The 27,988-nt window shown below is 43.0% G+C and overlaps 2 protein-coding genes across 8 annotated transcripts; one reads left to right on the top strand and one right to left on the bottom strand.

The window, feature by feature from the left end:
* Window positions 1-120: 120 nt before the first annotated feature.
* On the bottom strand, window positions 121-4,066 carry ANAPC13 (anaphase promoting complex subunit 13). 2 transcript variants are annotated; one of them, XM_069791821.1, is made up of 4 exons: window positions 3,931-4,066; window positions 3,183-3,306; window positions 2,764-2,889; window positions 121-584 (listed from the first exon to the last, which is right to left on the bottom strand). In XM_069791821.1, the coding sequence occupies exons 3-4, from the start codon at window positions 2,860-2,862 to the stop codon at window positions 459-461; spliced, it is 225 nt and encodes a 74-aa protein (XP_069647922.1). In that variant the 5' UTR covers window positions 2,863-2,889; window positions 3,183-3,306; window positions 3,931-4,066; the 3' UTR covers window positions 121-458. The 2 variants fall into 2 exon arrangements, with proteins under 2 accessions (XP_069647922.1, XP_069647923.1); XM_069791822.1 differs by lacking the exon at window positions 3,183-3,306 and having other exon boundaries at window positions 3,931-4,053.
* On the top strand, window positions 3,978-27,706 carry CEP63 (centrosomal protein 63). Of its 6 annotated transcripts, none has more exons than XM_069791810.1 (15): window positions 3,978-4,039; window positions 6,886-6,954; window positions 8,656-8,836; window positions 10,762-10,857; window positions 13,112-13,237; window positions 14,120-14,233; window positions 16,664-16,900; window positions 17,160-17,305; window positions 18,106-18,240; window positions 18,871-18,985; window positions 20,868-21,065; window positions 21,506-21,592; window positions 23,577-23,782; window positions 24,345-24,651; window positions 27,175-27,706. In XM_069791810.1, exons 2-15 carry the CDS (start codon window positions 6,911-6,913, stop codon window positions 27,331-27,333), a joined length of 2,151 nt encoding a protein of 716 aa, XP_069647911.1. In that variant the 5' UTR covers window positions 3,978-4,039; window positions 6,886-6,910; the 3' UTR covers window positions 27,334-27,706. The 6 variants fall into 6 exon arrangements, with proteins under 6 accessions (XP_069647911.1, XP_069647912.1, XP_069647916.1 ...); XM_069791811.1 differs by lacking the exon at window positions 3,978-4,039 and adding an exon at window positions 6,029-6,045; XM_069791809.1 differs by lacking the exon at window positions 3,978-4,039 and having other exon boundaries at window positions 6,071-6,954.
* Window positions 27,707-27,988: the final 282 nt, after the last annotated feature.

Genomic DNA, 27,988 nt, shown 5'->3' with positions numbered 1-27,988 from the left:
GCTATTTGGTTTTTGTATGCTGAACTCTAACCACAGAATACAGAGGAATACGTCTTGGGACATAAGCCTTCAGAGTCAGAAATGATCCCATTGTGAGCTTTGAAATCAGTAACAACCTGAGACAGTAAAAACTACTTGTTTTATCACATGTAGAAAACATTTAAGATCAGAATTGGCACCAACTTAAGAACAACTTAACAGAAGATATGAAATAATTTTACGTAAGAGAAACATTCTGATATTAGCTCTGAGCTGTCAGATAGGCATTGTTATTTCACACTCATTATAGAAGCATTTTAAACTGTGTTTGGTGACTGTGAGCAGAACCATCGTTTGAATCTGAGACTTTTTCAGAAACGTTGTTTCCTCCTTAGAGACACTTGTGACAGTGATGGTCAGCTGAAAAATATTTTTTATATTGCATTCTTGCATCCACTGCCTGAAATCTCACTGATTCACTAGTTTCCCGTGGGTGGAACGTTTTCATGGAGATACTGGAGAGCCAAATCTGTCCACTTCATTTCTTGCTCTTTCACAGACTCAGTTGTGCCACCATTGTCTTGCTCTGGTTCAGGAAGCTCATTCTGAGAACAAAACAGAGGTACAATGCGTTCCACACAATATGCTTCCTGAAAGGAGCAGGTTACTAAGACTTCATATGGATAAATACAAAACCCCACAAACGAGACCAGAGGGTGCATCTGAACAATACATATCATACATACTGATCCACTTAAAAATATTACTAAGCTCAGTTATGAACAATATACTTTCCACATGAATATGGTGCTTAATCTGAAAGGTAAATTGCTTTTCCAGGACCCTGGGGCCTTGCTATACGCTCAGACTGCACACACAGCGAAGAAGGAGAATATATAGCAAATGCAAAATAAGTAAATAATAGTACGATGCAATTATTCCATTGCTTGTTTGCAATGTGTTTCTTCTGCTGTTGCCAGGAATACAGATACTGCATTTATTACAGCTGTTATTAAGACAACTGGTTCTGTAACATGTTACTTTCCTATGGCAGGTGAGAAATCCTTCCTCTTTCTACATGCTGAACTCAGGTGTGGCTGTGCTTTATCAACAGTAGAAGTCAGAAACCCCTAAGAGGTGCAACACAGAGCTGCTCATGACACAGTAAGGAGGAAATACAGTTTAACTGAGATTTCATTTTCCTTCCTGGTATTATTTGTTCTCTGTGTTGCCGTATTGGTGCAGTCACACAGAGTGCATGTTATCTGCCAGATACCATTTGGGCAAGAATTCTGAGTTCTAGATCTCTGGAAATCCCAGTATGAGCTAAATAAAATTTTTCAGTTTTGAAAACAGCATATGATTAGAGCTCATTTGAGTTCATAGGAACCTCTTGAGTGAGCAGCGATCAGATGCTTGGGACAGCCTCAAATACTTTACAGCCATTTTGTTTGCTCCTTTACAATGCCGCTGAGTAAGTCTCCTGTGAATTTGTGGTGTTTTTTCTATGTGATCAGAGCCAATCCAGCCCTGGCGATCTTTATATCCACAGCCAGGCCTTTCTTTCTATTGTTAGTTGATGAGGCTTCCTGCTCTGAGGCTGCCATCAGTATGTGACTGTAAGTAGCTCAAGAGATGGCCATAAGGAAAGAAACAGTAATGTTGGGACACAGGGTAAAGGCAACTGTCAGCAAGGAACTAGTTCATAAGATTCAGCCTGCCTAGTACAGGTTGTCCCAAGCAAAGGGGGTTTTGGGCCCTCATATCCGAGAATCATAGTTCTGCAAGATCATCCCCTCAAGCCCAAATCTTGGCAGGAAAACTTGTGTGCCATGTATATGGATTTTGGAGGTGTGTAGCTGCTCCTTGCCCTCTCTGAAAAGACAGTGGTGTAAGGGCTAAAGCTTGAGCCTAGCAATGTCACTAGCAATTTGGAAATGTCTCTATGCTAAAAGAAACTAGCAGCCTGTCAGTCCCCGCAATCTTAGCATGACTGCTTTGTCAAGTGCTAGCCAGGGTAAACCTTGTGTACCAGAGGGAACAAGGAAAGGGAAAATCCTCAGATACCTCTCACTTCCCTGGTAGTTTCAAAATAGCTAAGGAAAGGCGTCAGTGTGGGAGATCTGAAGCTTCAGCTCTGGGCTTTGTGGGGTCAGAGATAGCTTTTCCCCAGCTGCACCTCTCTGGCCTTGTACATTGGATGAAAAGATAGCTGCCATGCGTTGGATGCAGTGCTACAAGAAAGAGTCCTACTGCAGATGCCAGTTCCTTCGCTGCTATCCTGGAACTGGCAACAGCAACCCTGTATCTGGAAAAGACTGATTAGGAAGATGTTTGAAAAATTTTCAGCTTCTTTTAATGGAATTTCAGAAAGCGGAGATAACATGTAACCAAGACTGCAACTGTCAGCATGAGACTGATCCTCTCTGTTCTACAAACGAACTGGAAACCACTTCACACACCAGTAACGTGAAGGGGAAGTAGAGAGAAAGGATGATTCTACTCCTCTGATGCTAAACCCAGAATTGTGCAACGGGAAGGGCGTTCCAGTTCTGAGGAGGTCTGGCAACTGGTCAGGCGAAGGGGGAGAGAAACGTACACGTCCTCATACACACACAGGAATGACTGGCATATAGGACAAGAAAAGAGTGAGTCAGATCCATCCTGGGAGCCTTTTGTACAAATTAGCTGCACTGCAAGCAATACTCTCTGTGCCATTTCTTGGAAGGGGCTGTGATAAACACACCAGTCTTAACTCAGGTTGATAAGTAGCAATTCACCTACCAGAGGGATAGCCACATCTTCATACGGCAATTTATCCTCCCTCCACGCGTCATCGATCAAATCCAGGATTCTGCCATCCCTTTGCACTTCACTGTCCATCGTTGTAGCAGGCGAATACAGCTAAATCTGTGACACAAAGCAGATATTATTTCTAACGTCCACATCCCCAACCAAGTAGCTGGAGTTTGGACTATGGGCTTGTTCCAGTTTTGATCCAATTTCTGTTAAGCTTAAACTTTTATGGAAAAACTTGATTTTTCTAATCCACTCAAAAAGCAGTTATAACCACAGGAGAACTACTTCATCTAAAAAGAACACTATCAGACTGAATTGCAGATTGATATGCATCAGAGATGAACATATAAAACTGGCCTGTTATTATTAATTATAGAGATTTACTTGTGTTTATAGCTACTGACCTTTAGAAGTCTCTTTTTGAGTGAGCTTGAGGACCTAGAGCTCCCCTGTCCCCTCTAACTCTGCACAGAACCGTTGCTTATTGTTTGCTGCCTACTCGCTTTCAGTCTCTGATCCTTTGTGAATCTGGGAAAGAGGCAGAACAAAGGATTTAATGGCACATGAAATGCTGCCAAAACCTGAATTCCAGGAAGCGGGTGAAACAGGAGAAAAATAAGACTGTCCTCCACCCTCAGCTACTGTCATCATTCCAGGGGTTTCTTGTGATCATTCGAGTATTCCTCTGCCCTCCCAGAAACCTCACCTCAGCATTCGCCCCTGTGTGACTCCTGCAGCACAGCAACCAGCAGCAGGCGGCTCGGATCGTGCCGGGGTTGGAGACTACCCATATTTATTTAAAACCAAACCAGGTTTGGGACGCTCGAGAGGGTGCAGGAGCCACCTCGCCATGCCCGGCTCTAGACCTACACGTTGAACAGGCCTCGCCTTTACACCCGGAGCTGTGGAGCGCTCCAGCCGCCCCGGGCGGAGGCGGCCCCGCGGTGGCTGGGGACAGGCGGGGTGCATGGGGACAGCGGGGCGAGGCGGTCCCGGCTAGGCGCTGGGGACAGGCCTAAGCGCATCCCAGCCCCGGTAACCGGGGCGATGCGGCCCCCTGCCCCTCCCGGCGCCCCTCCCGGCCACTGTAGCCCCGTGGCCCATGTCCCCCCCCGTCCCGCCCCCCCCCCACCGGGCGACGCGGCCCCCTACCCTGCCCATCTCCGGGAGGCAGCCTCGGCGCCGGCAGTGCGCAGGCGCAATCCCCGCGCAGGCTCGGCGCTCACCCGCCGCCGAGGCCCAGGCTTGGCTCCGCCGTTAGGTTGGCAGCGGCGGGGGCGGGGAGGGGGGGAGTGGGAGTGAGCGGGCGGACCGGTGGCAGGGGTGTTTGCGGGGAGCCGAGCCGAGCCCGGCCCGGCCCGGCCCGGCCCGGCCCAGCCCACTGCTGGCCTCCCGCCGTCAGGAACGGTCGCCGACCGTCGTCCCTGAGCGGCGGGGTCCCACCCATAGTCAGCGAACTGGGGCGGTGCGGGGAGCCCGGAGCCCCCCGGGCAGGGGGGCCTTCTTCCCGGGGAGCAGGGCTGGAAGGGGCCGCGGTCAGCGCCTCGGCCTGCGGGCCGATACGCTCGCCTTCGGGGTGTGTGTAAACATCGTTAGTGGTCGTTCGGTGTCGAGGCTCCTGGTGAGGAGGAATTAGAACACCGTAGGGTGAGGGTGCGCCTTCCGGAGAGGCCGGGTGGCTTTACGCCGAGGGGGACCCCGTCCCGGGTCACTTCTTGCCCCGGCGAAGCAGCAGCTGCTCGGCCTGGTTCCCTGCGGGCTCCTGCCTGGCCACAGAACAGCCGGAGATGGCTTTTCCAGCGCCTATTTATCGGTACTTCTGGGAAGTGCTTGCTGCAACGTGGGTTGTGCTTTTCTGTTCGTTGTAAGCTTACTTCCAGCCGGCAGTTTAAAATTGCATCCTACGGTGTTTTTTAAATGTAAAATAATCCCAGTCTTTCCTCATGGGCAGTATTCTTAAGTCCTCCTGCGTATTGTCAAATTTTCTCCTCTTGCCTCTACTGCAACAATTCTTTCTTGAGTTGGGATGCTAAACCTTGTTGATTTTTAAATGTTTTATCTCCCTTTTTTTTTTTTTTTCCCAAATACTTCCTCTTTCTTCAATTTCAGAAGTGACAGGCCAGCTCTCGTTGTTTCAGCTGTAGTTAATGGCAGAGACTGTTTCTTTTTGTGGTATCTGTGTGGGTCTTTACTCAGATGCCTGTAATTTGCATGTAGTGACTTGCAAGCTTGAGATGTCAAAATATAATACTAAGTCAACAAGCCTGATGTAGGATAAAACTGGCTAGAGGTGTCTGATTTTAAGGCTTTTCCCCCAAACACAGGTAAGCTGGCAAGTATGCAAAGCTGGCAGATACGGGCATCTTACCTTGGGGGCCCTGCTTAAAGCCTATCAGAAGCAAGAGTAGATACTGTCTGGCTCCTCAAGGCACTAGAGCTTTCAGTGTTGAACTGATCCCAACCTCTCACAGAAGGACCTGCTGATAAAGGACCTGGATTGCTCTCTGGATTTTCTTTTTGAATTTTAGCAGACGTTCTCTGTGGTGGACAATGAAGTCTCTCTGCTACCCACTGAAAATCAATTATGTGTAGGTGTGATTAGAATGAAACAGAAGAGCTGTTACTGGCTAATGTCTGCTATTGCCACCTGGAGAACTGTCTTGGAGCGCTGTCAGCAGCTCTGGCGATCTGCTCATCTACTCTCCTCAGTAGCTCTGCCATCAGCAGTACAACAAAGATGTTCTGCATACTGTTTGAATTTTGTTGAGCACAGACGGGACCAAAAAGAGACAAAACACTGTATCGGCATAGGGATAGGAATTTTTTTTTTCCCCTTCCTCAGTGAAATACATATTTTGTGTATGTGTGTGGTTTAAAATACAGCTCCCAGGGACAGGCTTTAATCTCTGGATGGTGTTTTAAAATGCTGTAGGAGCAGGATAGAAGCTTTGATGGAAGTGAAAGAGAGCAAAGCTGAGTATGTGTTTCTGAAAGTCTCACTTTCCGTGACCCGCTCCCCCTTTTGTTGACTGCTTAATAATGCCATATTAATCTTTGAGGAAAGATGTTGTGAGGATCCATCTCTAAATACTTGAGAAAGTGCACACATGTTTTGGAAACAGAAGATTGTGTGAATACATCCACAGAGTGAAACTGAAGTGTAATTTTGTATCTTCAGGATGAGTTTAACCATATTTCTGTTAGAGAGCCACAGTTTCATGGAGGAGCCACTGAAATAAATTCTACCTTTCTGGGTGTGGTTCCATGGTAACTTTAATTTTTTTTTTTTGCCTTTCATGTAAACCTTTCTTGCTTCACAAATATGTGAAACTGCTATGTGTATGCATACATACATGTGTTCGTGACTTAAAGGATGTTGTTTTTAACTCAATGTACTGCTACTGTAAACGTGTGCAACTTATTTTCATAGCTTAAGGCACCAGAAGAATTTTTAAAGAGTTAGTGCTATCTTAAAAGAAAATTCTTGGAACCATGTGAACTAGCATTGTGTCCTGAATGCAATCATAAACTGTGTGGTCTCTTTAACCTAGTCTGTAACAGACTAGGAAGAGATCTAATTTATGGATACATTCTTACTGCTACTTGCTACAAGGTGCTTACGGTTTTTCTCTGAACAGACAAATACCCCTGTCAGGGGTGGATCTTAGGCTAGCCCGTTTGGAAGTGCCCGAGTGTCGCTGATCCTCCGCATTTTGGTGCACCCAGGAGATGGGAGATCTGCCAGTCCCAGTGTGTTGAGTTTACCTGTTTGCTGAAGTGCAGACTTGCCTCCACTGCTGCTCTTTGAGTTATTCCACTTAATAGATCACATGATTATATCACCGCAGTTTGATAGTGCTGAATGGTTGCACTGGGTCTTTTTTTTTTTTTTTTTTTTGGTAGAAAAATAATGTTTTCCTTTATTTGGCAGATATTTGGCTTGTAAGTTCATGAAGCTGACCATTGTTTTCCTCACCTGTAACTGTGTGCTAATTGTAATTTTTTTAAACCTCTTTCCTCTGTGGACTTCAGCTTTGCAGTTGGATGGAGAAGTAGCCTTGTTCATATATTACCATGGGTGACTGCTGCTTTTGTGTACTTTCCTAGCTGCTAAAACCACCAGGATTTGGTGATGGAGGCTTTGCTGGAAGGAATGCAAAGAAATGGGCAGGGGAGGTATGTATGCAACAGTATACACCAGTCATTCAAAACCATTTAAATATTAACCTTCCCTCTTATTCAGAATCAAATTCTCTGGTATCAGACAAAGCTTCTGTTGCTTAAATAAGGGCTTTGGAGTTTGTCCACTAGCGCATGCTGGTGGACAAATACAGTGTGCAGTGGTCTTCAGCTGGTGCAGAAGTCACTGGGTGAGCTAGCTTTGCTCTCTTATCAGATATTGTAGTCTTAATTGTTAGAAATTTAGTTTTATGTCTTCCTGAAAACCTTACCTCTTTGTTGTTGTTGTTGTTATAAACCCTTCTTACTGTCTAACATCAGGAGCAGTTGTAATTAAAGGTGTGAATAAGTATTTTTTTGGTAACAGCCTTGCAAGGTTAATGAGACATGACTTTGTTATCTGTTTTTATTGAAAACATCTGATTATTTCCTGCTTGTGTTGAAACTGCACAGTCTCATTCATCTCTGAAGAATCCTTAATGCTATCCCTTAGGTGAAAGTATCTAGGCTTTTGGATCCCCAAGAGATACTATAGTGCCGATAACGGAAAAAAGTGTTTTATGTGTTAAACAAGCGTGAAGCAAAAGTCACTGATGCCATTTTCATAGTGGTCTTTGAGAACGTGACTCAAGTTTACTGATACCGTATCTTCTACAGAGAACTGGTTGCAGAAATCAGGTTTAGATTTAGCTTTATATTAGCAGATGCTATGAAGGAAATGTTCTTGCTCTGCATAATAGTAGCTAATATTTGGTTAACTTGCAGGACAGGGTGAACTTCAAATTTAACTGATTTTTGCTCCTTTAAGAAGTATTTCTTTCCCTATAGAAAAACTGCCAAGTTGTGAAGTGTGCATGTGCCCTGGGGGAACAGGAAAATCTCAATCCCTTAACCTATTGATTTCCGTTTCTTTTCAGTGCTTCCTGTTTGACAGGGAAATTAAAGGGGTAAAGATCATCATGGAGTTCACTGCCGTCTAGGGCTGTATCTTGCAAGCCTTAATATTGTCCCTGGCTTAGCAGCTTGTGAAGTTTTAGAGTTAGTTGAATTGGCTTCAATAATTACTGCACAAAATTAGAAATTGCCGTGTCGCTAGGGAGCATGCTCTCCCCAATGGATTGCGAATGTTCTATTCTTCATTATCATGTTGTCATCCAACCCCCTCTGCTTAGGGGTTTGTCTGCATTTGTGATAAACTTCTGTTTTCAGGAGCTGATAGCTTGGCTGTAAGATTTCTCTGGTGACTGAAACTTGTTATAAAATGCCTCTGCCTGGAGAGCAATTAAGGCAAATACAAAATATGGATCAAACATGCTCCAGTTTACATAGATAATGCATAGTACCAAGACAAAGGCATAAGTGTTTGTAGGTGCTTGTAACAGTTCTCTGTATAGAAGACAAACCTCCTACATTTAAAGTGTGTAGGTCATTTGTTCTCACTGAGATTTCACAAGTATTCTTCGTTGGTCATTGCCAAATTTAGATCTCTGCCCAGTGATACGAACATGCCACTTGTGAGATACTGCATGAGAGAGTGGGACAAACACGTAAGTATTAAGTATATTTCTCTGCAAGCTAATTTGCATAGAGTTCAAAGCACTGCATGTACAGAGTTGGTTCCTTCGTGCAAATCAGTTTGTTCTGCTGACTTTGTTGGTACAGTGCCTGCTTTGTAACTTGAAGCTCTTTCCCTTCCAGTGGTGGGTTCTTGACTTCCTGTGAGGCTGAGCTGCAGGAGCTGATGAAGCAGATTGACATTATGGTGGCTCACAAGAAATCTGAATGGGAAACACAGACACAGGCTTTAGAAGCTTGCCTGAGTGTTCGAGAGCAGGAACTTGCCTCTGCCAGGGCTGCTCTGCAGGAAAAATATAAGGAGGTACCTCAGCTTCATACTGTTTTCTGATTGATGTCAACCTGTGTGTTTTACATGTCACAATGCAATATAAAGGCTGAACCTGAATTTCAGAGTTTGACTTTGCATGGACACGTGTTCCGGGTATTGTTTCATCAGTTTTGATTTTTTTTTTTTTTTTTTAAATTTTTAAATGCTAAACCAAAACAAGGGGTTACCTTTAGCAAATAACTGTGCTAAGTGAAACAGGAGCCTGTCTCATAGCTGGAAATCAGGAATAGAATTTACAAAGGAGCCTGGTGGAACAAGGTGCCTGTTCTGTAATTCCATCAAAGTCAAGCGATCAACTCCTTAAGGGTTGGTGGAAGTCCACAGATTGAATTGTCAGAATTTCTAGAAAGAACCCAGAGACACTGGATCTGGCTATAACAGTAATCAACAGCCCCGCAACCTGCAGTCATTGGTGGAAGAAACATTTGGTGGTGTAAACTACACCAAGATATTGCTGGGAGATTCTCCAAGGGCTATTTCATGCAGCTCAGGTTTTGTAGCCTTTAATTAAAGACCTGGGGGAAGTGCACCAAATTTCTGTATTGGTGGAGAAGTATCAGTAAGTGAAGTTTCTGCATAGGATGTGGACCATAAACTTTCTCTTGTGCAAATGAACTGATGTATCCACCAGCCCGAATCTGGGTGGCTATATCTTAAGGTCTAGCCACATTGACATTTTCTGAAAGTGTTTAAAATTTGTTCTTATAGCTGCTGTGTCCTATCTTTCAGCAGACTCTTCACTACAGATTGTCTTTTGGCAGCTCTCTGATGAAGTTGCTTTGACTTCTTGGGTTGAAAGCCAGCTGATAACTGCACAAGCAGTTGGGTTTTTTGGGTGCCTGTACAACTATACTACACCTCAAAATTACCCAAGTACTGCTGTAGCTTTTAGTAATTTGGTGTGGAATCTAGTAAAACAGAGAAATGGGACAGGTTGTAGGAACAGTGGGTTAAGAACTATGTAGTTTCTTGTTAATACGGTCAGGTGCTTCTACTGGTCTGCATGGCAAGTTTTGGAATTAATGTCTTTGTTACAGCGTTATTAAAGCTGGAGTCATGCCACAGGATTTTCATTTGCAAGAATGGTGATTTTTATCATATAGGTTATCATTATTATTATCAATTGTATTTTCTCAAGGCACTTGAAATATTTTTTTACCACCAAAAGCAAACACTGATTTCAAAACTGAACTGTAATCTATGGTTAAAGTCACTACTGGAGTATATTAATGCTTTTGGTTTACTCATGAATTTTCTGTGGCGATTTCTTTTAATTTGTTGGCTTGCTGTCCTTTGCATCTGCAGTTAGAAAGGTGGCCACTCTGGTTTGTGGGTGGGAAAAAGATGGAGGGGGGGAAGATAAAAAAGAGTCACAGGACCGGTTGAATCAATGCAAGGGAAGTCTTCCCCATGAGTTTCAAAGCCCCATTTCTTTCTTTGTCCCTTTCATCTCCATGTGGTATTTGGAATCTCCGCTTCACCTGACTGTAGTAAGATAATGATATGGCCATCTTTTCTCTTGGTAGATAGCCTGACATCATAATGTGTGTTTATGAAGAATTTGATGAAAATACCAGATAGAAATAGCTTCTTGACACAAGCCCAAACTGTAAGCTTCATTCCCAAAAATGAAAGCCAGAAACTGGCTCAAAACAAGAGGCCAGAACAGAAACAGTTCAGGCCCCAACCTACCAAAGATTTAGGCATAGACTTAATCTGATTCGTAGTGAGTGACCCCATTGAAACATGCAGTTGTTAACAGAATTAGGATCTTTTAATAGTCATTTACCACTCCTACTATAATGTATATTTATGAAATGAAAAATAATCCTAGTACCTACTGACAGTAAAGTCCACTTCTACTGTTTTGTTTGTTTGCTTTTTAACTCTTCATTCAGGTTGGCATGTTGCGTCACCAGGTAGAAGACATTGAAAAAGCCAAACAGGACATGGTTAAAGAATATGAACAACAGCTGAAGAAATTTCAAGAGGAGGTGAGTTGCAAAAAGAGAAGGTTGGTTTTTAGTTCTCAGTTGACATACAATCTGATAGGTGAAATACTTTGTGTCATTGCTTTTGTTTAAATGCAATACTTTTAAACTTCCCATTCTTTTAATGCTTATGTTCTTACAAATAAGAGCATTGAGTGTAGGCAAAGTAATATTTTTATGCTTCATTAGGCCTGTTTTTTGCACTTTGGAGAAACTTGGTGATGAACAGAAAACTGTTTGAGTAGAAATGTGTAGTAGATATATTCTTGCAGTTTTCCTGTGTTAGACATCTGCAGAAGTTTACTGCAAAAATGTCCTGTGTTCGCCCATGCTAGTCACCATAGTGCTTATTCTGAAGTTGCCATGGGTACAGGCAGCAGCAGTTTGCTCTTTCAGCATTTCATGAAATTAAAAAAGGGTGGTGGTGCAACTGGCCTGGATCATATGAGATCAAGAAACGAGAACGGTATGTGGTCTCATCTTCTTTTTGCCTCCATTGACTCTGATTTTGTTGGGAAGGATTTTGTTCTCTCAAGGCATATTAGTCTTAATACACTTAATAAAAACTAAGTATACTTAGAAAATACTTTCTGAAAATAATTTCAGAGCTTTCATCTCAAAAAGCTGCTTCTTCACTGCAAGGTGGTAGATGTGGAATGTCCTGCAGGTGGTATAACAGCATTCCATGTTTATGCCTTAACTCTTTGCCTGTCTCCACTTGCTTGTCAGTAGCAGCGAGTTAAACGGCATGAACAGCTAGTAGAGCATTGACCTGTTTTCTCTGGAGGGTTGGGCCTAGTTCATGCTCACTGTAAGCCGGAAGTTGAATTAATTTAGTAGTCTCTGCTCTGAGGACAGAAGGCATCTGTCCTCATTTAAAACACCTTACTATTCAGTATGACTAACAGTCTTCTTTCACTAGATGTTCCCACTGGAATTGTGGATAAGCTGCAAAGCAAAGCTGAGGTGCATTGGCAGATCTGCTTAAATTGCTAAGGCTAAAATACAGCATGTGTGTTGTGGCCAAAATTGCAATGTGTTGGTATTTTACCCACACAGTATTAATGTAGATGACGTTAAGCTCCAATATTCCTCAGTCTTCTGTTCTTAGTACTGTTTGGGGAGATTCTTTCTGTCTTGGTTTACCACTGTTACCAGTACAGTGTCTAACTCACTGAGGTTGTTGAAAGAATAAACCTGTACTTGTAATTTTCTGACGTGTTTGGCAAAAGATGTTTGTATATTAACTCTAAGCCTGTATGCCTGTCCATTCCCATTGAACATGTCTATGTAGTTTGGTGACTCAGGGCTCTGGAGAACCTTTTGTGATCAGTGCCTGAGGTCTTGATTGAGACTTTTTTCTTCTCACAGTCCTTCTGTTCATCCATGGGCTTAGCTTTCTCCACCAGTAAAATGGGAATGATGACTTCTCAAATTCATGTGGCTGCTTGGAAACTTTTTATTTAATAGTTGAGTTGGGGGGAGCTCATCAGATGGAAAATTCTGTGCAAGTTGCAAGTGATTATTTGCACAGAGGGTCATTTAAATGTCAAGAGTTTTTTCCTCATTCCTGCTTCTGATATGACTTTAGCATTCTAGCAGTAGGCGTAGGAATGATATTTTCTGTTGGCATTCTCCACTCATTGTGAAATACATAGTGTATCTAATCAGAAAATGACAGATGAAGTAGTGTTGATATTATGTATAATGGCAATTCTCAAATCTTTCTTCTTCCACTAAGCAGAAGAGTTCCAGTTCCCACCTGAGCTTCACGAGTGTATTTTAATCACATAAGAAATTGTACCTCTGTGTAGAACTAGCCCCCACCCCATGTGTGGTGTGATGTGCCCCTCTCTGAGGAGATCAACCACAGGTACTGCCTGCTACTACTGTGGCTGGGAGCCACCTGTAGACAGATGGGTACCATGCTCTTACTGCATTAACAGCTACATGTAAATGTTCATCTTATCAATATTTTAGTCATGTTTTAATAGTGGTAAGACAGACACCTAATTAGAGCTGCTGATGTCACGACTTCAGTGGCATCTTGCTACTCTTGCACAGCTCGGTGTATTTTGCAATCCTGTTGGTATATTAGATTCATTATATAAATAGAAGTCTTCACTTGCGAGCTGTGTGGCCTTGATTAGGGGAATTGTTTGTGTGAAGCCATTTTGTGTGCCTTCTTTCAAAGTGCTGTTTAATTTTTGCCTTACGGCCTTGAACAAAGTTGTCTCTTTCACTGTATTCCTTGCAGTTGTCCAGGCTGAGGAGGAGCTATGAGAAGCTGCAGAAGAAACAACTAAGAGAAGCTAGAGGAGAAGCTAACAAGAGGCAAGGGGACAACCAGTTTGAAATAAGCCGACTGACCAGGAAGCTGGAGGTATATAGTGAATAAGCAAGTGCCAACCAGAGTTTGTATGTATTAACGTGACTTTCTGGGCTTCACTGGTGACTGAATAGTCAACTAGGAAGTGGGCTATGAATCCTGCTTTAAAAGTACTCTCCATCTACTCTCCAGGTATAGCTCTTCTCAACTGCTTGTATAATAAAGGCAGTTTCCTGCATTGGAGCATCTGAGTGTGCAGGATAAAGTATGCTGCTGTTCTTATTCTTAGACTAAATAAAAAGAAGAAGGTGCTGGAAGAGTAATTAATTATGTGAATGGAATGAATTCCAGTGTGGTGAGGTTGTCATCTCTCTTCTTTGAGGAGGAGGGAGCTACATGTCAAACTTCTCAACCCTGTCTCATCTTTTAATCTTTGTGCTATGCTGAGCTCAACCGCACTCAATTTTCTTCTACTGTACCCTGAAACATTTTGTGTCCAACAAACACATCTGACTGATGTAGTATCCAATTTCTGGAGCAGAGATTAGCATTAAAATTCTGTAGTTCGTACTTGTCATCTTAGTGATTTCAACAGCAGCGTGTTTGGAAGCTAAAGCCAGTCTGAATTGTTAAACCTCTGACAGCAAATCCATGAAACTAGCCATGAATCTGTTAGCACTTAACATTTGTAAACAGCAATAATTGACACTGACGTTTTAACTCAGGCGGGAAAGAAATACAAGCAGCACATTATGTGAGGCGTTTTATACTGCTGAGTTGGTGCATCAAATGATTGGCTAATGGTTTCCCTGCTGTGGGGAAAGGTGCATGAGGATATGGTGGAGAGAGAAAGCAAACATGGATATGAATTAGAAGGGGGCCTTCTTGTCAACTGCATGGATGTACTGCTCCAAGCCACCCCTGCTGTCCTTGCAGGAGTTTCGTCAAAAATCACTTGACTGGGAGAAGCAGCGCTTGCTTTACCAGCAGCAGGTGGCATCGCTGGAAGCACAGAGGAAGGCTTTGGCTGAACAGTCTGAGCTCATTCAGGTACAATTCATATGTGCTGAAAGTTTCTTGTTTTGTTTGTGGTAACAGGTGGGGGAGGAGGGAGGGGAGAAGAGGGAGAGATTAATGAAATCTCTCAGGCTTGAATCCAGTTTAGGTTGCCATTGAAATGACTTTTAAAGTCCCAGTGGAATAAGGTTTACTTGTATGAGTGCTCTGTGGGGTAAAAAGATCTGGAGTCTGTCAACAGAGGTTAGATAAACCTCGTGCAGCTCTCCCTGCCACCCCTCCAATTAGTAGAGAAGATAGTAGGATGAAGCTTTCCTTAGGAGGTAGAGACCACAGCATATGACACTTTACAATAGCTGTTAGATCATGTCATCTAGTTCAAAGCTGTGTACCTGCCAGTAGCTAAACATGTGTACCTTGTGGGTCCCACCCAGAGGATGATGTTGGAATATAGTCTTCCCCTATGACAGATACTTCTGCAAAGTACTGAAGTAACACCAGTTTTCAGTCCTGTCCCTGCGCCGCCCACCCCACCTCTTTTTTAAAAGTCTCATAAAGGCAAGAAGTAGTGGGGCTGCTGTTCCTGAAAAGCTAATCATTCAGTGAGTTAGTGGTGCTGCAGCAGAGTAAGATGAATTGACCTAGAGCACAGCTGTGAAGTCACACTGACACAATCACAGCAGACACTGATAAGAAGCTCTTGCTGGGGGCTTTACACTTAATGGGCTCCTGAGTTGCTCTTGAGTGGAAACTCCTGCAAGGAGGAAGTTTGTGATGACAAGATTGAGGCTGGCTCTGACAGGGGCTTTGTGAAAGGCTGACACTAGTAGATCTACAAATGGAGAGAGAGTCCTTGAGCAGAAGGTCTTGCTGCTCTGCTGTCTTTGTATCATTGATGGCTCAATTGTCTGAAAACAGATGTGTCCTTGGAGTGCAGGCTGGTATACTGGAGTGCAGAGGAACTCTTCTCACTGTGCAGCAGAAAAACACAAATTCGGGGAGATTTTTCCTAAGCAGTGTACATGACTTAGGTGCAGAGGTACTGTGAACAGATTGCCTGAATCCAAAGCCCAGCATGAAAATGCTAAATTTTTGCCTTGGATGTTTCTATGCATTTTGTATGCTTGGTTGTTTTTCTGGCACAAGGTCAAGCTGAGATCTGTGACCATGGAGTACTTCCCCTTTCTCTTCTTTCAGCTGGCTTCCCCTCATATCTTTCAGTGCAGCTTAGGGAAGCCTGGCATTCTTAGTGATGAGCACCTTCCTGTAACACCTGCAGCCTTTAAAGTCAACAGGTGAAACTTGGAATTCTGTGCTGTCCTGCATGTTCTGTGGCTGGAAATAAAAGATAGCTTAAATGTTTTCTTAATGCAGAAATAAATATTCAGGTAGTCTGGTACTCCGGTTTCTTGGGTGGAGAAAGGCTGTACTTTAAACTCTTGCCCCTCCTGATTATGTTTTCTGTCACGACTATTCAAATAATGAAAAGGCTGTAATCAAAATTATACCACAGTCTTCCAAATGCACAGTTCCTGTAGTTTTCTTAGTTATGAGGCATTATGTATCAGGCGATAAATCAAGGCATGTGGTGATTCTGAAGCTGGCGGGAATTGCTACTCTTAGAAATTGGAAGTAAAAGACTACTCTATTTTTGTTTCAGCCTTTAAAAATTGTAAGGTACTATTCAAAAAGGAAATATATGAAGTGAATATTCTTTAGACTCTTATATGAGAGCTGGCTTGTTAAATTTCACCAGCTAGCTACATGGAAAGAAATGCTATGAAATAAAGTATTGTGCCTATAAATAATAGAGCATGTATTGTTTGGTAGTCATAAGTTCCTTACAACTTTTTTTGTCAGCCATTAAGACAATGAAACATTCAAAGTGAGCATTCTCACAAGCTGTTAGAACCAGATATTTACTGCATAAAGTGAAACATAATTGACAGATCAAAAACCGAACTGGGTGTAACAGTTTGGTGGTTGTGTTTTTTTTTTTTCATTGTGCACCAAGAGCTGCTTTCTATCCTGGTGTGAAATTAATGATTGGGTAATCTCTAGCTTGTGTATGGTATTTACAAACCCTCTTACATGCTGCCGTTTCTCCTGATCTAGCCTTAGGTTAATGAGCAAAAAATAGTTGTTTTGCAACAATAGCAGCTTTGTTGTTAGGCAGTTCATACTCGGACAACTTGAGTGATTTGACATCTGCTTTTCCCAGATTCTCTTTGAATCCCTTTTGGAGTCAGAGGGCCCCCTCATTTTTATTTTTTTTTAATTCTGTTTGCCTTCAGTTTTGCCCATTGTGTAATCCTGCAACAGTACTTTCCCTAATTCCCTGAAAGGTAGTTTTGCTTTGAGCATGTGGCTTGTTACACAAAGAAATCAGTAGTTGTTCTGAATGTAGTTTTGATATACTGTGTTTTCTATAATTTAGCTTTAATGCAAACCAATTACTCTTAGCAGACTCAGCTTGCCAATCGGAAGCAGATTCTGGAGTCGGTGGAGCTGGCCAGCCGATCAGAAATCCAACACTTAACCAGCAAGCTGGAGAGGGCCAATGATGCTATCTGTGCCAACGAGTTGGAGGTGGAGAGGCTTAACATGATTGTGGATGACCTGACTGTAAACAATCGGATGATTCTGGAAGATCAGCAAAGAGTTCAGGAAGAATTAAGGCAATCCAAGAAAATGTTAGAGGTCAGTGGAGGAACTGTTAGGAAACTGAGTATAAAGCAGCGCTTGTGAGAGGTAGCAGGAATGCTTTTCATCCCAGAGCTCCCATCTCTAGAAAGAGCCTTTGTAAAGTTCCTGATTGGCCTCAAAGCTGGCTTTGTACCCATATGATGCTCTGCAGGATTTCCAAGGGTTCCTTAAAAGTCTGATCAACCTCTCATCGCGTTACAGCAAACTGATTTGGTCCATCTTGCAACAGTCATTCCTTCTCCCTCCTGTGCAGGTGCTACAGGATGAGAAGATGGAACTCAAAGCCACCTTGCAGTCTCAGGAAGATTTCATTGACAGCTCCAAGCTGCACCAGGAACAGTTACAGAAAGAGCTGGCCAGGGTGACTGAAACTCTTCACACTAAAGAACTCCTCAACAGGTAACATCTGTGCCTTGCTGGTACTTATGCTCTTGAATCCAGTTCTATATTCCAGGTTCTCCCACTGAGGACAGTAAAAGCATTTTCATACAGCTGGATCTGTACTGGTTGATATATAGAATGGTACACTGTAGTTTCCCACAAGTGCTGCGCTTCCTTGCAGCATTTGACAAATTGCATTGCTTTTGAAATCAACTGATAACTCAGTGAAGAGTGCGGAAGGGATCAGCATTCTACTCAGCTAGGTTTCTGGAGGCAGCACAGGGCTTTTGAGTTTCTTTTTCCCCAGGCATTTTCAGTCTAGTGGTGGAGGCCTTTCAGGATTTGATAATATGCTTATTGACATAGGTTAAAGTTCTTACCTATTTAATGATGTCAGATTAGGGTCTTGGTAAAGTAACTACATATGTGGCAAAATAATCTTGGCCTTCCCCATCTGCACTGGCAACATGCAAAAGCTATAGGGTTTCGATGGCCGTGTCAAAAGGTTTTGACGTATGTTACCTAACAGCCACGCTGTTTCTTGCAAGCTGGATGTCTGCTAACCGCAGAGACTATCTGGATCAGGGAGGCCAACATCACAATAGGATGTAGTCTTTTTTAATCAGCCTGAACTCAAAACAGGGGGCTGTCATCCAGCTGGTATGTTTGCTTATTCACAATGCACAGAGGTGTCACCTACTGTTGGGTTTTGTGTATTTTTCAGAAGAATTACAAGAAAATGGTGGTTATGTTCCCTGTATTAGTGAACTCAGACATGACATTTCTGTGCCGAGATTAAAATTCATGTTTCTGCTTAGGGCCTTGGAAGAACACTTGCAAGTGAAACAATTGTCTTCTCCAGGGCTGGAGCTGGAGCATATACTACTGCAGCTGGATGTTGCCCAGAAGAAGGAACAGCACTTACAGTCAGAGGTGACTCATCTTGAGAACAGGTAGCCGACTGCTTTCTTCCCCTCGATGTGCAATGAAACTTGGATAATAATATAATATCTAATGTATTGTATTCATCAAGTTACTGAGTCCCACTGATTTTTGTAGGCTTATTTTGAATATCAAAGGGCTAAAGAAATCAAATGCTATTCATTTTATGGTTTAATAGTAAGACTGTTTTGCTAATTGGTTGGCTACTTTTCACTGCACACTGTGGGTGTTTCCAGTGTTTTAGCTTGCTTGGGCTTAGCACCTTCATTTGTAATAGGTTAAGGAGTCTTTGTTAGTCAGCTGCTAAGAACCAGATCTAGACCTTCCTGGGAAATAAGAATTATAAACAAGTCTTCCTCTCTGAGTTTGTGGTTTTCAGACTAATGTTTGCATGGGAAGTTTGTAACCTTAGTATGGTAAAGAAACAAACAAGAAATGGCTATCATCTGTTAGATCAGCTTCCCAATCTCTTTTGAAATGATTTTGGTAAACAAAACCAAAGGATTGGTAAGGAACTTCTAGGTTAAGAGTCTGGTTTCTGTTATGACAGACATAGGAGACTGCTTGGAAGATCAAAGTTTCTCTGACCATGTCCTCCTCCTTGGGGTATTCTAATCTGTAGTTTTACATTTGGCACCCAGCCTGGTGTCTTCAAATGCAAGGTGTGTACAGCTGAGTGAAGAGCTGGATGAGAATATCAAAGAGCTGCAGTCAATGGAAGAACACCATACTGAGTCAAAGGCAGAGATTAAAAAGGTAATATCATTTTGTTTGTGGAGAGTGGGAAAGGTACTTGTGGAGTCAGCTGTTCCTGTGTGTGTGTCATGTGCCTCAGCAGTGCACAGTTAGCAAAGCTCCAAATGGGACCAAAGGCCAGGAGTGTTGTGGAGGCAGTGATATGCTGAAGGGTGAGGAGCAGATCTGACAAAGTAGGAGTTGAGAGGATAGGTTTGCAGGTTGCTGTACATAGCTATGCAGCTTACTTTGTGAGCATCTCGTAGGCCTACCTCTATGTGACGCAATACTTCTCTATAGTGTGGAGATACTTGAATTAGTGCTGGAGGGGCAAATATGCAAAGAAATTAAGGCCTGGAATGCTGTGTTTAAGCCTAATACAGGCTCCCAACAGGATGATGAACAGGGAGGGAATGGGCTTTGCTGTAGTATGTCCTATCACACTTGAGACAGGGCTTCAAATGTGTTCTAGTCCATATGTGAATAAGGGAGTTTGTTTCAGGCTCGATACCTAGACGTGAACTCGGGGGCTGGAAGAGATGGAGCAGCTTATCTGCCATGAGGACCTTGCCCTAGTGCTCTGTGCACCTGAGGGAGGCAAGCCCTCCAAAAGGCTTGACTTTTAATAATGGTCTAGATCAGTTAGTGTGAGAGCTTTTACTGGAGCCTGGTTAGAGTAGAAACCTTATTGGACTTGAGTGAAAAATCTCACTTCTGTGAAAATCTTTCATCCTTTATTCTGAATGTACAGAGGTGCAGATCTCGCCAGAGATGCGTGCTTGGTTACACATTTAAACAGCCACGCAATAAATGAATCTTCTACAGGCTGCTGGGAAGGAAAGAGATTTATTATGGTTGTTTCTATTTTATATACTTGGGAGGCATTGAGGTGACATGGAGATAAATCACCATATGTATAGTATTTACATGGTTAGGCAGAGATTCTGGTTCAATTTTCTAAAATGCTTGTAATTGTCAGAAAAATCCTGGAAGTTTGGGTGGTTAATATTTCTGGCTAATGGAATGGAATATTAGGGAAGAAATTATGCTATGTTGTTGTTCTATCATGTCACTGAATAAATATACAGTGTGCCTGCCAGAATACTGTATGCAATCCAGGTCTGCTGTCTCAAAAAGGATTGAATAGAACAAGATAAGGTATGGGAAAAGATGACCAAAAGGATGGAGTGTTTTTTTACACATGGAACAGCTGAATGGAATAGGTCTTACCAGGCTGGAAAAGAGATAAATGAGATTGAACATACTAAAAATAAAATCATGCCTGTCATGTGGAAAGTAAATAGGGAGTAATTATTCTCTCATAATGCAGGGACTAGTGGTCACCAAATGGAGTTATGAAAACAAAGAGGTATATTTTTACCCTGTGCATAGCTAGCTTGTGGAAGTTTGCCATGGGTAGCTTAAGTTGCTACAAGCTAGTATTGATTCAAAAGACTGAGGACAAATTCCTGGAAGAAAAGTCTGGCTAGAGCTATTTAAAGATGCCATCTCTGCCTCAGGAAGGCTGAGTGGCAGATTGCAAGGTTATATTATGAAAGTGTTACTGTGCTTGCCCAGTGATGGTAAACCTTTGGGTATCTGTTGTTGGCCACAGAGATAGAATGGTGAGCTAAAGAGACTGTGATTCGATTAATTATGGGTCTTCTCAAGTACTCTGCAGCATGTAACTTACGTCTTGGCCCAGTTGGCAGTTCATGGTGTGGAAAAGGATTGGGATGAGGTGGTTTTCAATCAAGAAGGACAAGCATGCACAGAGGGCTTGTTACATAGAGCTTTTTGTTTTCTAGTACTTAGATTTCACGTTACCATGTGCAATACTTTTGCTTTTTTGCTGAAACATCTTTTAAAAGCTCATGGGTGGTGTGTGCATATCTTCCTCCAGCTCAAAGAGCAGCTCATTCAAGCTGAACAAACTCACAGCAGTGAGCTAGAAGGGATGAAAAGGGAAATCTCCAGGTTGACACAAGAGTTACACCAGCGGGACATCACAATTGCATCTGCAAGTGGCTCCACATCAGACCTAGAACAGCGGCTGAGAACAGAGATTGAAAGAGCAGAGAGGAAAGCGGTGGAGCACAGGGTAAAAAAAGGCAGAAGACTCTTATGCTGTCTCTTTAAGGGATCTGAAGGCTTGGAATACCATCCTAGTTTTTTAGCTATGTTAATAGTTTCCTTCTCTCTTCAGCATTTGAACAAAGACTTTGAGACCCTTCTGATTAAATCTTCTAATTTATGGTGTTCATTGAATCTGTCTTGCTGCTGCTTTCAAACCAGTAACTGACAGTCCCACAGAATTCTTTGAGATCATTCGTGCTAACTAGGCCTGGATGATGACATCTTTGAAAACTAAAGTAAATGACTGTGCATGGTTATTTGTATGGTCTTCTCCATAGGGTCCCTGCACAACTAATGGCCCCAAACTTGCTTTGCTTGAATTCAGGGTGGAAAATGCTTGTAGGATGTTGTGGGCACGTGTTGTGTTCTTTTTTCTGAGCTTGTTTTTTGCCTCTGTCTCCTCAGGTAATTCTGGTCCAGCTGGAAACCTTGAGGCTGGAAAACCGTCATCTCTCAGAAATGCTGGAAAAAACAGAGTGTGGTATGCTAGAGGTATACATTAGGGACCAGAGATGGGAAGCAGCTAGTGTTGTGTGTCCCCTGGCTGGGAACAGTAACAGTCTTTGCCCAGGCCTCTCAAAGTGCTTGGTAGAGTTCAGTGAACTTAAAACCCAAGCAAAAGAGGCAATTTGTGAGGAAATAAGGTGCAGAAATACTGAGCATCTTAGTCAGAGAATAGTGAGGAGAACTGCAGAAACAGAGCCGTCATCTCAGTTTCTTCTCCATGGGGTCTGGCCAGTGTTTTTTACTACATGTTGTTGCATTTCCATTTTATGCCAGTTTACCTCAAACCTCTGATTCTAAATCTGTGATGTCCCTTTGACCTGCCTCATTGCTGTAACTGCTCTGGTCCTTGCAATTTCTGGGGTGAGAGCATGTTCCTCTCCTGGTGAGGAGCCATTCGGCAGGACTGTCCCTTGCACGTCTGGGAATATGGGCTGGATGCCTTGGGGCAACACACCGGGAAGGGGCACTGTATTGGGCTCCTGCTGATGTGGCACTCTTGAGTCTAGGTGAGGCCACCTCATCCAGAGAAGAGGGGAGCCTGCATGGAAGAGGTGCAGTCTTGGCAGGAATAATACCTTGAAGGTGGTTCATTTTAGTGCCTGCGTGAAGGAAGGAATGGCTAGTTTGCAAATGCTGTCTCACATAAACCAGAGTGGGCCCCTCACAGGGGCAAGGACTAGATTCAGACAGCTGAAAACCTAACAGGAATATATCATCAGAGCTTTTATTGTGTCAGATCTGTGGGAAGGACATACTCAGCAGTTAATACTAGTTTGGGGTGATTGTCAAATGTACCAAATTCCTGGGAACGTGTTGAACAGAAGCTTGTGGCTGGTGAGATGGAGAAAAAACAAAGCTTTCTGGAGACCTGATTTGAGACTGAAATGACCTAAGGCCCATTAGTTTCTACTTGAAGTGCCTGGTGGGCTTTCGCCTGCCTGACTTACCAAAAACTTGACAGCAAAGTGCAAAGCAAGAAACCTGTTTGGGTTTTTTTGTTTGTTTTTTAGAAAAAAAAAAAAGCCCCACAGCCCCATGGCCCAGGAGCTATGGATCTTGGCCAGGTTTTTTTGGAAAGACCTTAGATACAGCAGTGATGAGAATGAATTAAGCATCTAAATTTAATAGAATTGGCAAAAAGAAAGTGGGAATGTCACAGGAGTAGAAACAATGGAAATTATATCCACCTAGCCTAGTAAGGAGAAGATGGGGAGAGGCAAGTTGTTTAGAGTTTCAAAAAAAAAAAAAAAAAAATCACTTTTACCAGTGAAAGTTTCTAAAGGGCTATGGGTCATCACAGCTGGGGAGGCATATGCAAGGCCTTTCACACTTATTACTATAGGCCTTTGCTAAGTTGAGTGAAGGGATCTGGAAGTGTTCTTGCAAGCAGCTTTGCTGGTGGATCACATGGAAGATAGTTTCTCACTGAGAGTGGTTACTTCTCATCAATGGCTAAGCTACTGGGGTATGTATTTCTTCACACCTGTAGGAAGTATCTGCCAGAGCCTGCTACTCATACCCAGAGAGTTGCTCAGACAGACAGTTTATGGGGGTGCCACCTGAGTGTTCCCAGCTTTGGCTGAGAGGCTTGCATCTTAGCTGAGATAGGTGAGGGAATCCTAGAATATAGGGCTGGAAGAGAACTTGACATCCTGTAGTACTCCTCATTATCCCGAGGCCAGAGGCAGATACATCTGAACTAGTCTTGATCTGTATTTTCCTGTTTTCAAAAGCATCCAGTGTTGAGAGAGACTTCCTTTCCTAGGCAGATCGGCACAGCTTGTCTGGATGCAGACACAATAAGGAATATATAATTGATTTGCTCTTATGAAAGCCTTGACAATTTTGCCAGTCAAAATGGAGATTAGAGGGTACACCTGAAGGAATAGCTTGCCAGCCTTTGCTTTGGATTTGACTATGATGTCTTGCAAATCAGAAGTTTTGACTTCAGCCCTTCTCTGTCCATTAGGGAAAAGATGTCACCCTAAGAGCACTCAGTGAAGACTATGCTGTTGAACTAAATAAATTAAAATCTGAGAACCAGCAATTGCGGAAGGATCTAGCAGAGGCCAGAGCAAAACTGGAGCTCACTCGGCAGGTCTGCCAGGATGAACTCGAGGGCACTGCTCAGCAGGTGCAAGATGAAGAGCCTGAGGCCAGGGTTGTGCAGTGCAAGTGAGTGTTACTTGACCCCAAGGATGCTGCTTCCTTATTATGAAGGAGAACAGAAGGTGTGGAGATGTGTGGGTTTTTAATGATGTGCTTTATGTATAGTATCTATCTCCAGCACACAGTAGTATGGGAGAACACAAGGACTGTTTTGGAGTCTGCCTTCATGCTTTAAGTAGTGCAATAGCTTTTAGTCCCAGCTGGTTTGCGTTTTGCAAAGCCAGCTAGTATTTGGCTGTCTTTTGACTGTCTTTGCCTTTTTCTTTGATTGAGAAGTAGTATGTGCTTTTTTTGGTGAAGGGATTAAATTTGGCCCAGGTGGCTGTGCTCCTTTCTTTTGCAGTACTAGGATGTGCCGACTGTAGTTTTTGGTATCTACAATAGCAGAAGAGTGAGAGAATTCCCTAGAGACTGGATGTGCATCTGGAAGTCCTATGGGAATAAGAGCTGGTTTGGATTGCCAGGGCTATTAGTAACTTGTATGTTATTTGTTATCTCTGTGGAAGTTTTTGCTAAAGTTCAGCTGCTAAGAGGCAAACTGTCAAACATGTTCAAACCTGCCTTCCAGGACAACTTGGGAAGCACAGCACAAACACGATGAAAAAGCAGAGAGAATATATCACAAGCCTGACGGGACTGTTCAGCATCATCAAGGGGAGCCCCAGAGATGGGCGGCTGCTGAAATAGGAACTGTGACCCCTGAGATGGGTGAGCTACCCACCCAGACCACCAGGAAGAACTCCATGGAGTCACTTGCTTTGGGTGCCTTGCTGGGAACGGATTCTTTGCTCCATGTGCTGGATGGAAACAAAGATTTTGCAGATGAAGCATCTAAGCAGTCCATCTCAAATCATCAGAGAGAATCTGTGCCTTTGGTAAGCAGTATAGAAGCTGGTTGCTATTCAACAGCTGAAGATATAGCTGGGGTTTCATCTGGCAAAAGGAGCCAGATTTTTGAACGTATGATCTGGCTGCATGGTGTGTATGATTCTGTAGGCATATATCAAACATTAAACAGGGAGGAAAAAACCACTGCTGGATGCTTAATACTTGCACAATGGGAGCCATGTGGTTGTTCTTCAGAACTCTCTGGGAAAGGGCTTTGTGTTTGATATAATTGCTAAGCTAATTTCAGAAGCTCATGGGTCTCTCCACACTGGTGCTGTACATCATTGTGTACTGTGACCTGCTTATGTCAGTTCAGAATTCTGCTTCAGCTTTTGGCTTGGGTTGGTGGTGGAGGCTCAAAGTGGATGTAGAGTGCTGAGTATTTCAACGTACATTTTCTGGGTGAGTCTGAAAGCTGGTGCTGCACATCTATGTTCACTGTAATGCACAGGGTGAGTTTGACCCCTCTGAATGGGACTGCACACTGAACTTAAAGCCACTTATGCTAGCTGATGGGAAAACCTGAAATCAGTGCTTAACTGCACAAGGGGAGGCTATTATTTTTCCTAGTCGCTGATCATACCTTTTTAGTAGAGGGCAGTGTTGGCACCTTCTCTGTACTTTTACCTCAGCTCAGTTGCTGGAGGACTTGCCCAAGATACAGGAAACTTAGACTCAGTCACTTCTTCCTTTGGTGTTTAAGACCATATATCCTAGTACTGACTGTAATGACCAGGGTGTAGACTGTCTTGAGCAGGGGAGGGAATGGAAGAGGGACACTGAGAGCAGTTGTCATACCCTGGGCCAGACAGGGCTGTTCAGAGAGGGGAGAACCCTGAGTACTGGTCCTTGCTCCAGATATGTTGCCTCTTTTCTCTTCTGGTTGTGTGTTGTTAGCAGTGACAACAGCTATTTTTATTTTGTGGGGAGCCCAGAGAAGAGTCTCTAAGGCTGATGCACAGATAAATGGAGGCTTGTCAAGTTTGTAGATCTTGACACGGTTTACTACCAAGAATAGATCTTGATTGTTTCAAGACTAAAGTAGCTTGTGGGCATGTCCAAAAAACAAATGTTTGGAGCTTAGGGAACTGTAATATTCTAAGTGGAAACTCTTCAGATTGCAGGATTGGAACTGAAGTGCAAACAGTTCCACTTCAGGGTCTGAGAAGCTCTAGGGCTTGATGCTTAGTAGAAAAGAATGTGCTGCTTTTTGTTCTGAAAGGTAGAAATAAGGTTTCTAAGGAAATGCAAGTATTTCTCCTGGTGTTGACTGGGACTCCCTGCTCATGGTTAGGCTCTAGTGTCTTTAAATCAGTTCCTTTAACATTAAGAGAGGAATATTCTCATCAGTAGGCAACAGTGGGGTGGGAGAGATTTGCTTGTTATCTGCAGCCTTTTTTCTGCTTCCTTTTGTTCCTGCCTGTTGATAAAAGAGCAGAAAACCATGAGACTCCAGGATTTGGAAATAACCAGTTACATTCTCTTGCCAAGACATTGAGGCAAGTTTTTTGTAATGGAAAGCTGCCCCTTAGTAATTTTTTAATTCAGCTGCCAGCCCCTGTGCAGGAAGCTTCTCTTCATCAACTCGTAAATTAAGCCTAGTTTACAATGTTATTTTTGTAAGTTAAGAACTTGTGGGTAAGTGATGTGAGTAGCAGGAATAGTTCTTGACTGTAAAGGAAAGAATCTGGGGTATTTTATTAACCATTGCTAGCTGATCTGAAGTGGTGTTCAGTGAGCTGTGATGGGAGTTTGGTGTGTACTTCCCCTGTAGGATTGTACCAGGAACCCATTACTTCAGGGAAGAAGAGGAGATATATAAAAGAAAGCAGAGATATCCCCAGTGCCGGTCCAGTCTTGGCAGTTCTTTCTCTTCCCTGGAACCCATATTCTGAGATGATACTGCTCACTGATATTTTTATGAAGACAAGGAGCAGGATGTAGACCTTAAGTGTGAGGATGCACTAACACACCCAGGACAAAACCCTTGGTATTTTGTAGTGGCCTTTTCTGGAGTTATGCTATGATTGCACATGCCATGTCATTCCCTCTCATTATTTGAAGTGGAGGGGCTCGTAACTGAAGTGAAACTGCAGTTCCCCTAAGTAAACAGTCAATTCCTATTGATACCTCTGGGGTCAGGGTTCCACCTGTGAAGTGCAACGGTTATGTAGGCACATGGAGAGCTTATTTCTGTTCAGCTGTAGACCCGCAGTGCCTTAAAGAGGGGAGCTACTGGAATGGAAAAGTTGTGTGTGCTGAGGTACTGATTTTACTCCCTGCAGTATTGGCAGAGGCTTGGGAGGCTTTCACTGTTCATTGGAGACTGTTGGGAGGGTCATTTACCTATGATACAAGCATGAGACTTGAGTGCTTAGTCTGCCCAATAAGATAGAAATGACACAAGGGCCCTTTAGAAGCATATTTAGTTGCGTGGTTTGAGGATCAGTAGTGTTTCTGGCTGAAGCTCGGAATGAAAGAATACCTGATATCCCTTTGTTTCCCTTTAGTGCCCACTGTCTACAGCTTCAGTTGGATCAATAGCTGCAAGATACCTGGAAGAAGAAGAACTGAGATCCCAGCACATCCTGGAGTGCCTAAATGCTCACATTGAGGAACTGAAAAAAGAGAGTGAAAAGATAGTGAGACAATTTGGACACCAGGAGTAATGTTTCTTACTGAATTTGAATGCTGGTTTATTCACGGCGTTCCAAACTGTGAGGAGTAGCCTATAAACCAATTGCCATTGGAGCTTGAGTGAGAGGCTGTTTCTCCCACTTTGGGCTGAATCAGCAGGATGGATATTGAGGAAAGGAAACTCCTCCCTAACATGTTTGATCTGAGGGAGGGTGTTACACCACAAACACTTTAGTCAGCTTGCTGTGGGTCAGAAAGCTGCATCAGAGGTATGTGTTTGTGCACTCGCTCACAAAGAAATGATGGTGTTTCTTAGAAGCAAACCGTTTGCTAGTTTTAATGTAAAGTTTTTAAAGTATATTTTATACATGTAAAAGCATTGAAATAAAACAGAATGGAAAACCACCTAATTTCTTGTTCATACAAATATACAGAGTAAATATTTTGTGGCTTATCTTGCCTGCTCATCAGGAACTTTGATCAACACCTTTTCCATTCTTTCCCTCCCAGAGTAGCTGTGTTCTTCAAGGAACATGGAATACAATTCCTCTTTCCTTTAGGCTACCTATATTTTCTCCAGTTAATTTCCCCTTAGTGGAATTTCTTAATATTTACTGGTTCTTGCAACTTTTGCCCTTTACTGTTTTTGTAGTATCTGTTGTCTTTATCTTGCCTTGCACGTTGCTT

This window comes from Haliaeetus albicilla, chromosome 9, assembly GCF_947461875.1.
Source record: "Haliaeetus albicilla chromosome 9, bHalAlb1.1, whole genome shotgun sequence".
NCBI lineage: Eukaryota > Metazoa > Chordata > Aves > Accipitriformes > Accipitridae > Haliaeetus > Haliaeetus albicilla.
Note: the sequence above shows the minus strand (reverse complement) of the source record. Positions and strands in the feature narration are given on the sequence as shown.